Source organism: Diabrotica virgifera, chromosome 5 (genome assembly GCF_917563875.1).
Source record: "Diabrotica virgifera virgifera chromosome 5, PGI_DIABVI_V3a".
In the NCBI taxonomy this organism is placed as follows: Eukaryota; Metazoa; Arthropoda; class Insecta; order Coleoptera; family Chrysomelidae; genus Diabrotica; species Diabrotica virgifera.
The window spans coordinates 153,900,578-153,916,449 of record NC_065447.1 but is presented as its reverse complement, the minus strand read 5'-3'; the positions used below and the strand labels follow the sequence as shown (position 1 = coordinate 153,916,449).

Here is a 15,872-nt window from a genome sequence, read left to right as displayed (position 1 = left end):
CACAACAATAAAGAAATTAAAGAAATATATCAACCGATCAATCCAAAGACACATAATGTACAAGAGAAATAACTAAAATAACTGAAGAAAACAAAAGTCTGAAAGTATTGAGGCGAAATACGAACAACATAGGCAAAAAAATATATGTGCAGAATAAAAAACAAAGATAGAAACATTACTACGGCTAGAACCGGAATACTGGAGGTTGTCGAATTCATTTATCACGGAATGTATGAGAGCACCAACAAAAGGCGAGATCATTTTCTGCCAAAATCACAAACCAGGGATCAAAAGTAATGCCAGAAATAATACCATTCGAAGTCAAAACCTTACGTTTACAAATGAAAAATAACAAATCCCGTGGCGATGATGGAGTAGTAATTGAGGCGATCAAACTAGTTGGAAATAAAACTTATTTGGCTTTGGCTTTGGCCAAACTTTTCACCTAATACATCTACGAAGGAAGGACCTTTTTAAATGGAACAAAGCAGTCATTATTTTATTATACAAGAAAAAAAGAAGAAAACGTCACACTACATGTAAAATTTAATTTTTACTACAGTCAATTATGATTTAATCCCATATAAAATAATATATATAACTTAAAAATACGAGTATACCACAAAAACAGTATCCGAATGTTTTCAAGAGAAATTGGTCCATAAGACGAGACACCGGTTTGTTTTAGACCTAAGTGGTTTTAACTTTTATATTGTGATTGAATCCGCTTAATAATATATACTGGTATTCTATACTGGTTTTACTACAAAAACCCGTTTCGTCATTCAAGATTTCTAAAGTCAGAGCATTGCCAAAACCTTTTTCGTTTATTTTTTTTATTTTATTCTTTTGGCTTGGACTATAGTCATTCAGCCAGTCTCAATCAAAAGTAAATATATTAAAGAATTTTTCAATTAATTTAATTACCAAAACATTGGAATATGACTTTTAATCATGGCCATGTTTATTGTACAGTGAGAAGCTAGGCATCATTACTTGTCAGATATATTTTTCTTTGTTTTTATTTCCTGTACAAATAATATCTATAATTCACTATTCTAATTAATTATGTGAATCGGTTTTCATTACTTGCCTAAATATATTAATTAAGAACAATTATAACATATATTATGATAGTGTATAATCAATGTAACAGATTATTTAATATTTTAGAGCTAAAAATGACAAATGCATGTACCTACTGAATATTATTTAATAGGAGTAAAATATTGTAGGTATATTAGCACGAGATTGTTTATAAAGAAATACAGGCTTTGGATTTTTTTATCTAAATTATGTGTTCACAGGTACTATATTATTATTTATATTATTAACCGAACACTAAAAAATACTAAAGTAGGTTATATAGTTATTGAAATAAAAATACCGTTTATTCGTATTTATATATTTTATATATAAAAATACTTTTTATTCCTATATTTTATATTTTATTCGAATTAAAAATGCCTACTGCTCAGTACATGCATCTGTCATTTTTAGCCTTAAAATATTAAATGATCTATTTTATTGATTATAAGTACACTATAATAATATTGTTACATTACTCTAAACGATCATAACTTCGAAGTGGGTAAAGAATTTAAATATCTAGGAGCAACAATCACAAATGACAACAAAATAGAGCGAGAAGTTGAAACGCGAATAATGTCAGGAAACAGATCTTTCTTTGCAATGAAACATCTAATGAACTCAAAACTTCTTTCACGAGGTGCAAAAATCCACATATATAAGACCATAATACGACCAGCAGTCGCGTATGGAAGCGAAACATGGACGATAACAAAAAGAGAACTAAATAAATTGCTGGTGTGGAAACGTAAAATCTTTAGAATGATATATGGCCCTTGCAGAGACTGATTGACAAACGAATGGAGGCGCAGATACAATAACGAGCTAGAGTCTCTATTCGGAAAAGAAAATCTAGTCAGATATATTGGCTAATAGATGGGCTATAGAGGCATGTGATATGGCATATATAGGCTAATAGATTAAAATATAATAGAATATAAATAGAATCTATCTAAATAGAATAAAAAAAAAATCAAACCCCAGGTGAAGATGGAATAGTATCAGAAGCACTAAAAATTGGAGGAAATATACTACTTGAAAAAATTAAACAACTTTTAATATCTGCCTTCACAACGCCAATATTCCAACAGACTGGAACAACGCTACTATGATTCTATTACACAAAGCAGGAGACAAAGCCAATTTAGAGAATTACAGACCGATTAGCCTCCTCAGCCATTTATATAAGTTATTTACGCGAATAATAGTTAAGAGAATGGAAAGAAAGTTAGAGACTTATCAACCAAGAGAACAGGCAGGATTCCGAAAAAATTACGGAACAAATGACCATCTACAAAGTATAAAAACCCTGATAGAGAAAGTAGTGGAATACAATAAACCCCTAGTTCTAGTTTTTATCGATTTTCATAAAGCCTTTGATACAGTTGAACTTAGCAAAATATTACAGGCGCTTAAAGAATGCAGGCTAGATTATAGGTATACAAAATTATTACACAAAATATACTTACAGGCAACAACCACTGTCAAATTACATACTAACAGTAATCGCATAAAAATAGAACGGGGGGTTAGAAAAGGAGACCCAATGTCACCTAAACTTTTTAATACGGTCTTAGAACATGCTTTCAAGAGTTTGGATTGGATGACAAAGGGAATAAAAATAGATGGAGAATACCTAAACAACTTACGTTTCGCCGATGATATAGTCATAGTAGCTGAGGATCTAGGTATGGCAAGAGAGATGGTACAAGAACTCGTTGTAGCTACAGAAAATGTTGGTTTAAATATAAACATCTCAAAAACAAAAATAATGACAAATTTGGTACCCAACCAGAACATCAGTATTGGTGGGAAGGAAATAGAACTCGTAGATAGATATAAATACCTGAGACATGAAATTACGATTGGCAGGGATAACCAGACTCATGAGCTGAAGAGAGAACTGAGAGAAACTTTTAAAAGTGAGTTACCCACATGTCTAAAGAGAAAGGTATTCGATCAGTGCGTCCTCCCAGTCTTGACGTACGGATCAGAAACACTTACCTTAACTAAAGCCTCGGCTACCAAACTAAGAGTCACGCAGAGAAGAATGGAGCGGTCGATGTTAGGAATAACTCTGCGAGACAAAATCAGAAACGAAGAAATCAGGAGAAGAACAAAGGTGACTGACGTCATCGAGAGGATAGCCAGGTTGAAGTGGAGATGGGCAGGACACGTAGCCAGAATGACAGATGGGCGATGGACGAAGAGGTTATTGGAATGGAGGCCAAGAGAAGACAAGAGAAGCGTCGGTCGACCGCCTACAAGATGGACTGACGACTTAAGAAAGGTAAATAAAAACTGGATGAGGGCGGCGCAGGATAGATGGGGTTGGAAACAAGGGAGGAGGCCTATGTTCAGCAGTGGACTTTTGAGGCTGGATGATGAGATGGGCAGGGCATGTGATACGCAGTAACGACAATCGCCTTATAAACAATGTGTTCTGGAAAGTCCACATGGAAGAAGGTCTGTAGGGCGGCCTAGAAAAAGGTGGAATGATGCAGTCAAAGAAGATCTAGAGAAAATGGGAGTGCGACAATGGGAATTAGTGGCACAGGACCGACAAACATGGAAGGCAATAGTAAACGTGGCAAAGACTCACGAAGAGTTGTAGCGCCAATGATGATGATGAATAATATTGTTGTTAATTAATCTATTTCGACCAGTAATGAAAATCGATTGACATCATTAATTAGAATAAATAATATTATAGATATTATTTGTACAGTAAACAAAAACAAAGAAAAATATCTCTGACAAGTAATGATGCCTAGCTTCTCACTGTACAATGAACATGGTCTTGATGAAAAGTCATATTCTAATGTTTTGGCAATGCTCTGACGTCAGAAATATTGAATGACGTAAGCGGGATTTTGTAGTAAATATGGTATAGGTATAGATTATGTTCATGTAAATTTGTTCTACATGATTTTCAATAATTTTATAGCGTAGTACTATACAATGTAATGCAGTAATCATATAAAATTTGTGTTGATTGCTTAGCGTGAAAGGAACGAAAAAAATAAATTCATTTAAATCGATACGAAGTTTACGTTGTCAGCAACAAATGGTTTCTTTTTAGTTTTTGGTTTAACAGTAAACGAAATTCGAATAAAAGACGTATAGTTTTAAAACTCATAAAAATTAGAATAGCTACTTACTTTCTAACCTTTCAATCCTTTCCCGTTTATCCTGAGCTTCTTCGGCCAGCTTGGCCGACGTCTTGACACCCTCACCAGACTTTTGCGTCTTTTCCATAATAGCACATGCTCTGAGAACAAAAGCCGGCACTGTCTCTTGTTTTTCCTGCTTCGGAATGTCCACTAAAGTCCAATATTGCGTTTCCAATCGTATCACCTCCTGAAACAATAGCGAGAAATTGAAAAGAGTTCGATGGTTAGCGCTATGGAATTCCAGAGAGAAAGATGTAGAGAAGGAAAAGGTTTATTTAAAAAACTCGGAATTGACAAAAAACAGTTAGGGTTATTTGAGTAATACTATGATTTTATTGTTTTGGTGAAATATTGTTTTATTTAATTTTTGATAAATCAGGAATCAACGGACATTAACTTAATGATTAGTCACACAAACGGACAATTTTTGTATGAACAAATAGATTTATGCTTACGGTAACTAAGATATTGTTCTTGTTTTTAGTTTTTTTTATTCAATAGATAAAAATGATTTTTTCGGTAATAAACAGGGTGTCCAGAAATTCGACGAGACCGACAAATGAAAACCAGAAATTCCTCAGATAATTTTAACATAATTTAACCCAATTTAACTAGTCCGAATATACTTCTTAAGAGTGCTAGAGCTCTTTGAAGTTGGATCTAGTACCAATATAAAGACTACTTAGATAAAAGTATTTGTACACATAAAAGTATAAAAATATACAGGCTGAAAAAATTAAAAAATTATTATATTAAAAATAAAATCACCCTGTATATTTGGATTTATGTTTTAAAAGCGCCCAGTTGAATTTAAAAGTAGACATTTAATAGAGTGTTTATAATTTTCTAAAATATGGACACAAACAATCTTATTTCATGATTGGTTTTCACACTATATAATTTTAAAATTTCACCCTGTGCTATTCATAGACGCTATACAATATATGTAGTTCACTAAGATTAGATTGTTAAGCAGATTTTAAAAGTAGAAAATACAGGACGTTCAATTAAAAATAATTATGGAGTATGCTAGGCTTGCGTGTTTTAAAAGCGCGCATTTATGAATAAAAATAGACGGATCTCAGCGTTTTTTATAATTTTTTAAAACATGGACAGAAATAATTTTAAGTGATTTCCACCCTATATTGTTTTAATATTATAAAAATATATTTTTCCACCTACCTCTACCGAAAGTATACTTTTCCGGACCTGATTTTAGGGAGCAAAGTTGTACTTTTCCTCCCTAGGGAGGAAAAATTTTTTCCTCCCTAGGGAGGAAAAGTAAAGTGACGTCATGGTATTTCATTCATGAAATACAACTTATGGACGCCCTGTACAATATCTATTTTCTATTACGTAAGTATCTATACATTTTAACGTTTATTTAAAAAACACCCTGTATTTTGTAGAATGGTAAAAAACAGTAAATTTTTATTTTGATTTAACAATGTTTACATTAATAATTTGACTTATATTTGACAGTTGACAGTTATATTGTACCTACTTGTTTGTTTTAGTTCTAATAAATTTTGTTGGTTAGTTACGTAAATAAATTAAGTAAAATGAAATTTAACAATGTTTACATTAATAATTTGACTTATATTTGACAGTTGACAGTTATATTGTACCTACTTGTTTGTTTTAGTTCTAATAAATTTTGTTGGTTAGTTACGTAAATAAATTAAGTAGAAATGAAAAAATGCCTTTTCCTCCCTTGAATGAAACTTCATTCTCGGGAGGAAAAGTAGCACTTTCCTCCCTTGTTATACAAATAGCTATTTAAAGAAAAGCGAAAAGTCTCCATTAGGACTGCTCCAAAATGAATCGTTTTAAAGTTATAAGAAAAGAAAGTATAAAAATAAGTAGGAAAAAGAAAAAACAATTATTTTAATTTTTTTTATTAACACTCTCGAGTTATTTGAGCGAAAGGAAAGCCAATTAATATTATTTAAGTTGTCACACATTTTTTCTGCACAAATCAGAATGCCACCTCTCACATGGAATGTAGTCCGTTTTTCACACATCCGCCCTGGTCTATATGTTTTACTTACTTATCTTCACTTTCACTTTTAATAATTATTAGTTAGGTACAATAGTTATTTTCCTAACAAGTGCAGAAAGTCATTCTTTTCCGCACGCGACTGCAGTTTGCCGAACGACGCGAAGCGGGAGTTCGGCAAGCAGTCGAGTGCGGAAAAGAGACTTTCTGCAAGAGTTAGGAACAATATTTTTTCTAAGAGTCTTTAAAAAATTACCAAATCTTAATCAATTAATTTAATTAATATGAAAATACATACACAAATTAATTCTTTGACAAGGTTGTCAAAACCAAACTTTCAATATAATTAGTTAGCATGACGACGATCTTGGTTTCCATGACGATGATTCAAAACGACTGTTATTGTCTACCGATTTGACTTTCGAATATTATGTCAAAATAATTTTATTTCATCGAATTGTCGCGTTAATTTTATTAAAACAGGAACACAATAAGATATATTTGAAATAAATTAGTAAATAATATCTAAATATTAGTTTATTGCATGTATTATAATTACTTTAAGGCCATATTAACATATCTAAATTAACACGCGTGCGGAAAAGTAAAAACCGCGTGCGGAAAAGTAACACTCGTGCGGAAATGTGAAACTTTCTAAACTAAAATTCGTGCGCGAAAGTAGACATTTTTGCACGCTCGTAGAAAAAATATTTTATTCAAGGTTAGATATGACTTAGGTACATATACATATACACTACTTCCAAAATATGGCTTGGTTGGTTTATTTTTATATTCAAATTCTGTTTAAAACATTATTATAATACATTACAACTTTTTACGAACTCCTCTATATCTCTTTGATATTTTTTATTCCGAAATTATACTCTGGGCTAATTAGCAAAATTCATGGAAAAGCTATTTACCAGCAATTCTATTGCTGGAATCGAATTATAAGATCCTATATATTAATAATATAGGTATGCAAAGTCCGCAGATAGTGTGCTACTTTTTTTATAAACAAAATGGCGCCGACAAATCGTATTTTTTTCAATTATTGCTCTATAACTCCGAAGATTTTAACTTTACAACAAAAACACCCAAATAAAAATTCACCGCAATTAAATTCTGCATAGAGATATGTTTTTCCCGATTTGTTCCGACGAAAATTTTCTTTGGAAAATGCGGGCTTTCCCAACAAAAACTCTAATTTTCAAATAAAGTTTTAGGTAAGTAATTATTATTAATCAATAATTAAATAACTTAGTGACATCAAAGCTTTCTTGGTATAGATTGTAATTCCAGAAGCCGGTGAAAGTTAAACGAATATTCTAGCTAAAATTCAATTGTTAATTAACAATTTACGATCGCAATAATAACCAAAATAATCATGATACATTGATCAAACTTATAAATATTATAAAGATGAGATGCTTATTTAATATTTTATCGAGAAAATATAAATTTTTCGTTTTTCTGCATCATTATTAAATTTTGAAAAAAAAATAGTTATAATACGTTGGTCTAATTAGTAAAGTACAAAGAAAGGTTATTTACCAGCAATTTTATTGCTGGAATCGAATATTATGATCCTATATATTAATAATATAGGTATGCAAAGTCCGCAGATAGTGTACTACTTTTTTTATTAACAAAATGGCGCCCCTAAATCGTGTTTTTTTCAATTATTGGTCTATAACTCCGAAGATTTTAACTTTACACCAAAAACACTCAAATAAAAATTCACCCCAATTTAATTCTACATAGAGGCGTGTTTTTTCCGATTTGCTCCGACGAAAATTTTCTTTGGAAAATGCGGGCTTTCCCAACAAAAACTCTAATTTTCAAATAAAGTTTTAGGTAAGTAATTATTATTAATCAATAATTAAATAACTTAGTGACATCAAAGCTTTCTTGGTATAGATTGTAATTCCAGAAGCCGGTGAAAATTAAACGAATATTCTAGCTACAATTCAATTGTTAATTAACAATTTACGATCGCAATAATAACCAAAATAATCATGATACATTGATCAAACTTATAAATATTATAAAGATGAGATGCTTATTTAATATTTTATTCTTCTTCTTCTTCAGGTGCCATCTCCGCTACGGAGGTTGGCAATCATCATAGCTATTTTAATTTTTGAGGCAGTAGCTCTAAATAGTTGTTTTGAGCTGCATCCAAACCATTCTCTCAGGTTCTTCAGCCATGAAATTCGTCTTCTGCCGATGCTTCTTCTGCCATCTATCTTTCCCTGCATTATGAGTCGCAGGATGCCATACTTCTCGCCCCGCATCACATGTCCGAGGTACTGTAGTTTTCTTTCTTTAATTGTCAGTTCAACTTCCTTCTCTTTACCTATTCTTCTCAGTACTTCATTGTTCGTAACTCTATCTACCCAGGAAACCCTCATAATTCTTCTATACGTCCACATTTCAAAGGCGTTAAGTCGTCTCATTGTCTCTACATTTAACGTCCATGATTCCAGTCCATAGTATAGTACACTATATACGTAGCATTTTGTTAGGCGTACTTTAAGAGCTAATGTTAAATCTTTACTACATAGGACCTTTTTCATTTTCATAAAATTAGAACGTGCTTTCTCGATTCTGACTTTGATTTCTGCAGTGTAGTCATTATTTTCGGTTATAAGTGTCCCTAGGTAAGTGTACTTTTTTACTCTTTCGATCTGCTGGCCCTCTACTATCAAGATTTCGTTAGTATTATGGTTGTTTTTACTAATTTTCATAAACTTTGTCTTTTTGATATTGAGAGAGAGTCCGTACTCCCTACTACACCTTACTATTTTACTCATGAGTATTTGCAGGTCTTGTAAATTATCGGCTATTATTACTGTATCATCTGCATATCTGATGTTGTTAACTAAGACTCCATTTACTCTTATGCCGACTGTTTCATCTTCCAGAGTTTCTCGCATTACCTCTTCAGAATAAGCGTTAAATAATAGAGGTGATAGTATGCAGCCTTGCCTGACTCCTCTTTTTATTTCCATTTCTTCAGATGTTTCTGTTTCAATTCTTACTATTGCTCGCTGATTGTAATAGAGATGTGTTATTAGTCTTAAATCTCTTTCATCTAGGTTTTTAGTTTTTAGAATTTCCATGAGTCGGTCATGTTTTATTTTATCAAACGCTTTATTGTAGTCTATAAAACAGACGTAAAGAGAACGGTTAACATCCAAACATCTCTGTGTCAGCACGTTGAAGGAGAATAATGCCTCTCTGGTGCCCATTCCATTGCGGAACCCATATTGAGTGTCACTAATATCCAGCTCCAGTTTAGAGTGTACTCTGGCGTGGATAATTTTCAGCAGAATTTTCAAGGTATGTGACATTAAGCTTATGGTTCGGTAGTCACTGCATTCTTTGGCATTCACTTTTTTTGGCAAACACACAAATGCTGATGTCAACATTTCTCTAGGGATGATTCCCGTAGTATAGATAGCGTTGAACAGTTCTACTATTATGTCCAGGTTTTTCTCGTTGACCAACTTTATCAGCTCGCTAGGTAATTCATCTGGACCAGCAGATTTATTGGTTTTCATAGAGTTTATTGCCTGACTAACCTCTGATTTGGATATCTCTGGGCCTACATCTCCGGTTTGGCTATCTACGGATGTACTAGCTTCTCTCTGGTCATGAAATAGTTCCTCGATGTACTCTTTCCATCGTCGTAGTTTTCGTTCTGTCTCTATTATAGTATTTCCGTTTTTGTCGAGCAATATATTTGAGGTTCTTCTATTTCCTATTCCGGCTAGTTCTTTGACTTTCTTATGTAGGTTGAAGTTGTCATATATGTTTTGAAGTTCTTCTATCTCTTTACATTTTTCAGAGAAGTAGGTTTCTTTAGCCTCCCTAATTTTTCTTCTTATTTGGTTTTGAAGCTGTTTATAGCGAGTCTTATTAATTGTTTTGTTTTTTCTTCTTTCATTCATCAACTCTAGAATTTCCTCCGTCATCCATTCTTCTTTCTTACATTTGGTTGTTGTAAGTACTTTCTTACTTGGATCTAATATAGAGGTTTTGAAGAATTGCCACTGTTGTTCTACGTTGCAATTATTTCTTGGGTTTCTATCTAGATTTGTGTTGATTTCATGTTTCAAATTTTCTTTTGTTTCTTCTGACTTAAGTTTCTGTATGTTAAGTTTATTGTTGTTGCGGCTTTTTTGCGTCTTTTTTAGTTGAAGTTGAAACCTAGCAATAAGAAGACTGTGATCAGAAGATACGTCCGCTCCTGGATATGCCTTTACTGCCTGAATTGAGTTTCTATATCTGTGCTTTATTAGGATGTAGTCAATTTGATTTCTGACGATTTTGTTGTCTTTGTCAGCTGGCGATTTCCATGTATAAAGGCGTCGCTTAGGTAATTTAAAGAATGTATTTGCGACTACAACATTATGTTCCTGGCAAAATTCTATTAGGCGATCCCCTCTGTCATTTCGTTCGCCAAGTCCATATGGCCCTACATTAGGGTAGCATTTTCCTTCGCCAATTTTTGCATTGAAATCACCCATGATCACTGTTATGTCTCTAGATGCTGTGAGCTGTAATGTTTTTTGAAGTTCGCTATAAAAGTTCTCTATTTCTTCTTCATTTTTGTCAGCAGTTGGCGCATAAATCTGAATTAGGTTCATTTTTCCATGAGCTGTCAATAATTGCAACATTATAATTCTTTCGGACACCGGAACGAAGCCTGTTACTGATCTCGTTACTTTTTCACTGAGGATCATAGCAACTCCATATCTGTGTTGGGTGTCGCTGCTTCCAGAGTAATAGATTCGCCCATTGTCTGTATTGAGTTCGCCAGAACTGACCCATCTTGTATCGCTTATTCCTAATATATCGATATCTAGTCGCATCATCTCTTGCTGTATATTCCTCAGTTTTCCAGGTTCATACATACTTCTTACATTCCATGTAGCGATTTTGTAGGTGTATTTGTATATATTTAGGGAACAGGGATTTCGCTGACTAACGGCCTGGGAAGCCCTGTCGTTGCTGTTGTTTCTTCCCCTGCCGAATCTTGGCATCCGAGAACCATGATTAGTAGGTCGTTGATTGTCATTTCTGTAAGCCATGACGATTTCTAGGGATACTCCATGAGTCTTTAATGCAGTGGTTTCCCGTTGCCTTCTGCATTCTTATACCGTTGACCATTCTGTAGGGTTCATCCGCCTTCGAGACCGATTTCTCAGTCTCAGGACAAAAGAGTGCCCTGCCACTTACCAACTCATCCGCCCGAAGCCGTTGGTCAGTAAGTGGGGGATTGCTTATACCGGCAATCATTCGGTGAAGAGCAGGTAGGTTGTAGAAAGAAAGAAATATAGTGACCCGTCTACCCTCGGAAACCTAATAGCCATTCGGGGTCGGAAGAAGAAGAGGTAGCCAAGAGAGGCCGATAGGAAAGATTAAAGACATTTCACTCAAGACTAGTTGAAAAAGAGTAAAATGTGAAGGCCCTTATGATCCGCCAGGTGCGTTTCATAAGCGTATGAGTATTAATACACTTTTTGTTCCCGCTCATACTTCGGGGTGTTGGACTACAGGCTGTATGGCTCGTCCAACATGCCATAGCACGGAGGGTAGGGTGCATGCCATTTTACAATGTAAACACCCCAACTCCATGGCCTGACATCTTGTCAGGCCCCCAGCCTGTCAATATTTTATTGACAAAATATAAATTTTTCTTTTTTCTGCATAATTATTAAATTTTGAAAAAAAAAAAAGTTATAATACGTTGGTCTAATTAGTAAAGTACAAAGAAAGGTTATTTACCAGCTATTTTATTTGCTGGAATCGAATATTATGATCCTATATATTAATAATATAGGTATGCAAAGTCCGCAGATAGTGTACTACTTTTTTTATTAACAAAATGGCGCCACTAAATCGTGTTTTTTTCCATTATTGGTCTACAACTCCGAAGATTTTAACTTTACACCAAGAACACTCAAATAAAAATTCACCCCAATTTAATTCTACATAGAGGCGTGTTTTTTCCGATTTGCTCCGACGAAAATTTTCTTCGGAAAATGTGGGTTTTCCCAACAGAACATCGAATTTTCAAATTAATTTTTTGGCAAGTAATTATTTATCAATAATTAAATAACTTGGTGAAATAAAAGCTTTCTTGGTATAGATTATAACTGCAGAAGCCGGTGAAAATTAAACGAATATTTTAGCAACAATTCAATTGTTAATTAACAATTTACAGTCGCAATAACAACCAAAATAATCATGAGACATCGATCAAACTTAGAAAGGTTATAAAGATGTGATGCCCATTTAATATTTTGTCGACAAAATATAAATTTTTCATTTTTTTGCATAATCTTTAAATGTTAAAAAAAATAGTTTATAGTTTAAAAAAACAAATTAACATTTCTCAGAAATTGTTTATTATATTCTAATTTTAAAAAATAATTAAAATGCGTATTTCAAAGGTCTTGAAAATGAATGCTTTAAAATTTTTTTTCCAACCATTTGCAAAAAAGTTATGAAACAGCAAAGTTAATATACGATTGCTCCGTTGTTTATAATTTGTTTTAATTGTTTCAAAGCTTAAAAGTGAGTCTGTGGTAACATCTAATTACTCACAAAGAATATCAAATATTAGTTCAATGGTTATACTTTAATCAAAGATTAAAAATACTTTTTTTTTGTAATTTTTAGCGCGAAAGTAGGCTTGATACAGAGCCGGAGCTAAAATGTTCACTCGAAGCGACTGACACGCAGCATACATAATACTATAATTTTATTTATTAAGTGTACGTCGCGCGGAGGTCGTCGCTTCGAGTGAAAATTTTAGCTACAGTACTGCATTATTCTACTGTCGCGCGTGTAAATTACAAAAAAATATATTTATAATCTTTAATTAAAATATAACCAATAAACTAATAATCGATATTTATTTGTAAATAATTAGCTTGAACTTTAAACTCACTTTTACGCTTTGAAAGAATTAAAAAAAATTATAAACAACGTAGTATTCGTATGTTTATTTTGCTGTTTCATAACTTTTTTGCAAACAGTTGCGAAAAAGTTTTAAAGCATTCATTTCCAAGATATTTAAAATACGCATTTTAACTATTTTTTAAAATTAGAATATAGTAAAAACTTTCTGAGAAACGTTAATTTGTTTATAACTATTTTTTTAAACATTTAAAGATTATGCAAAAAAATAAAAATTTATATTTTGTCGACAAAATGTTTAATAGGCATCTCATCTTTATAAGATTTCAAAGTTTGATCAGTGTATCATAATTATTTTGGTTATTATTGCGACCGTAGATTATTAATTAACAATTGAATTGTTGCTAAAATATTCGTTCAATTTTCACCAGCTTCTGGAACTATAATCTAAACCAAGAAGGCTTTTAATTCACCAAATTATTTAATTATTGGGAATGGCAACAAGGGAATGGCAACGTGGCATTAGATAGAAAACAAAGTGTTTTAATTTTCGCCTGCATTTTACCCGATTTTCGCGTGGTGCAGCGAACATTGAATGCTGAGTGAGTGAAAAAGGAAAGGTATAAACTGTGCCCTACCTAATACAAGAATAATATAAGTAAAAACGGTAAAAAATAGTATAAAATACTAAACGGACAAATAAAAGTGAGGTTAACAGCTAACAGATAAGCTTATAAACACTGGCGAACGCTGGTCAAATTTCAAGCGGTGTTGCCGGATTTAAAAAAAATAGAAACACCTGCCGAAAAACAAAAGCAATTTTGGTGCGTGGATAATTGGGCATACCTCCGCGTGGTTGAAACGGGTGTGCCCAGTTAACGCTACGTACAAAATGGCTGAGAACGAGTATAGTGTGGACGAAAAGACAAGAAAAAGAGGAGATGAATCGGAAGATGAGGCAGACGATAGCAGAAGTAAAAAAGTACATCGGTCGCCTGGGAATGATAGGCAACTAGAAAAAATATTGGAGAGCCTAAATATTATCACAATGGAAATAAGGGAACTAAGAGAAGAACAAAAAGAGTACAGAGCGGAAATGAAGGAACTCAGACAAGAAAATGAAAAGCTGAAACAGGAAAACAGAGAAACCCAACAAAAAGTGGAAGAATTGGAAAATAAAATAGACAGAATGGAAAAGGACAAAAGACGAAATAATATAATACTGCAGGGAGTAGATATGGATACCTACGATCAAAACATAACAAAAGATAACGTCCAAGATTTTTTATGCAATGCACTAAAAGTTGAGACAAAAATAAAAAGCGCAAGAAAAATTGGAAGTAAATCCTGCTTGATTGAGCTCGAAAATGCAACGGACAAAGAAGAAATTATGAAAAATAAAGGCAAATTGAGAGACATAAAGGGAAAAGAAATATATATTAATGACGACATGGACAAAAATGAACGGATGATACAGGGTAAAATCAGAACGAAGGCAAAAGAGGCTAAATTGGAAGGAAAAAACGTCAAGGTAGGATTTCAAAAAATAAAAATAAATGAGGAGGTATGGACATGGAATAAACATCAGCAACAACTCTTAAAAATAGAAAACCAAAACAGAAACCAAAAAAACTAAACGACGTAAATGAAACGGTAGCAACAACGGCAATGGACAAGGAGACGATTGGGATTAAAAACAAGAAAATGAAAACTAATTTGGGAACATGGAACGTAAGAGGCACTTATGAAACGGGAAAACTTAAAGAATTAATTAGAGAAACAAAAAGATATGAAATAGATATATTAGCTTTACAAGAAACAAAACAATTAGACACAGAAATAGTAGAAATAGATGATATAGTATTTTTTAAAAGTGGGGGGAATAACAGATTGCTAGGAACAGGCTTTATCATACAGAAAAGATGGAAAACCAGAGTGATGAATTTCAAGCCGATATCAGATAGAATGTGCACAATCAGGTTAAAAGGGAATCAACGAAACATAAGCATAATAAATGTACATGCACCAATAGAAGACGCCACCGAAGAAGACAAAGATGCATACTATGAGCAACTAGAGAGAGAATATGACAGATTACCAGCATTTGATATCAAAATAGTAATGGGAGACTGCAATGCTAAAGTGGGAAAAGAGGATATATATGAAAATATAACAGGAAAATACAGTAAACACGATGTATCAAATGATAATGGTCAACGAATTATAGGTTTTGCCACAGAAAGACAAATGGTAATAAAAAGCACATACCAACGCAGAAAAGATATACATAAAGGAACGTGGATTTCCCCTGACAAAAGGACAATAAATCAAATAGACCACATATTAATAGAGAAGAAGCACGCCCATAATATAATAAATATAAAAAGTATGAGAGGAGCGGAATGTGACTCAGATCACTTTTTGGTAAGAGCAGCCTATAGAATAAATGCTAATATAAAGAAAGACAATCAAAGGGACAAAGAAATCAAAAAACAATTCAACACAGCAATACTAAAAGATAATATGACACAGAAGAAGTACGAACAACAAATAACCAGCAGACTAAACGAAGAACCAGAAACACTAGACCCGGAAGAAAAGTGGGAAAGCATAAAAGAAGCAGTTTTAAACACCAGTAAAGAAATATTAATTAAAGGTAATAGAAAACAAAAAGCAAA

At 33.0% G+C, this 15,872-nt stretch overlaps 1 protein-coding gene across 1 annotated transcript in view; it reads right to left on the bottom strand.

Moving 5' to 3' along the window:
* Positions 1 to 15,872, bottom strand: part of LOC126885498 (uncharacterized) — a 181,462-nt gene that overhangs the window by 87,569 nt on the left and 78,021 nt on the right. Inside the window, exon 3 of the mRNA XM_050652077.1 lies at positions 4,251 to 4,492. Within this exon, the coding sequence (XP_050508034.1) occupies positions 4,251 to 4,492 (242 nt within the window). The remainder of the gene's footprint in view (positions 1 to 4,250; positions 4,493 to 15,872) is intronic.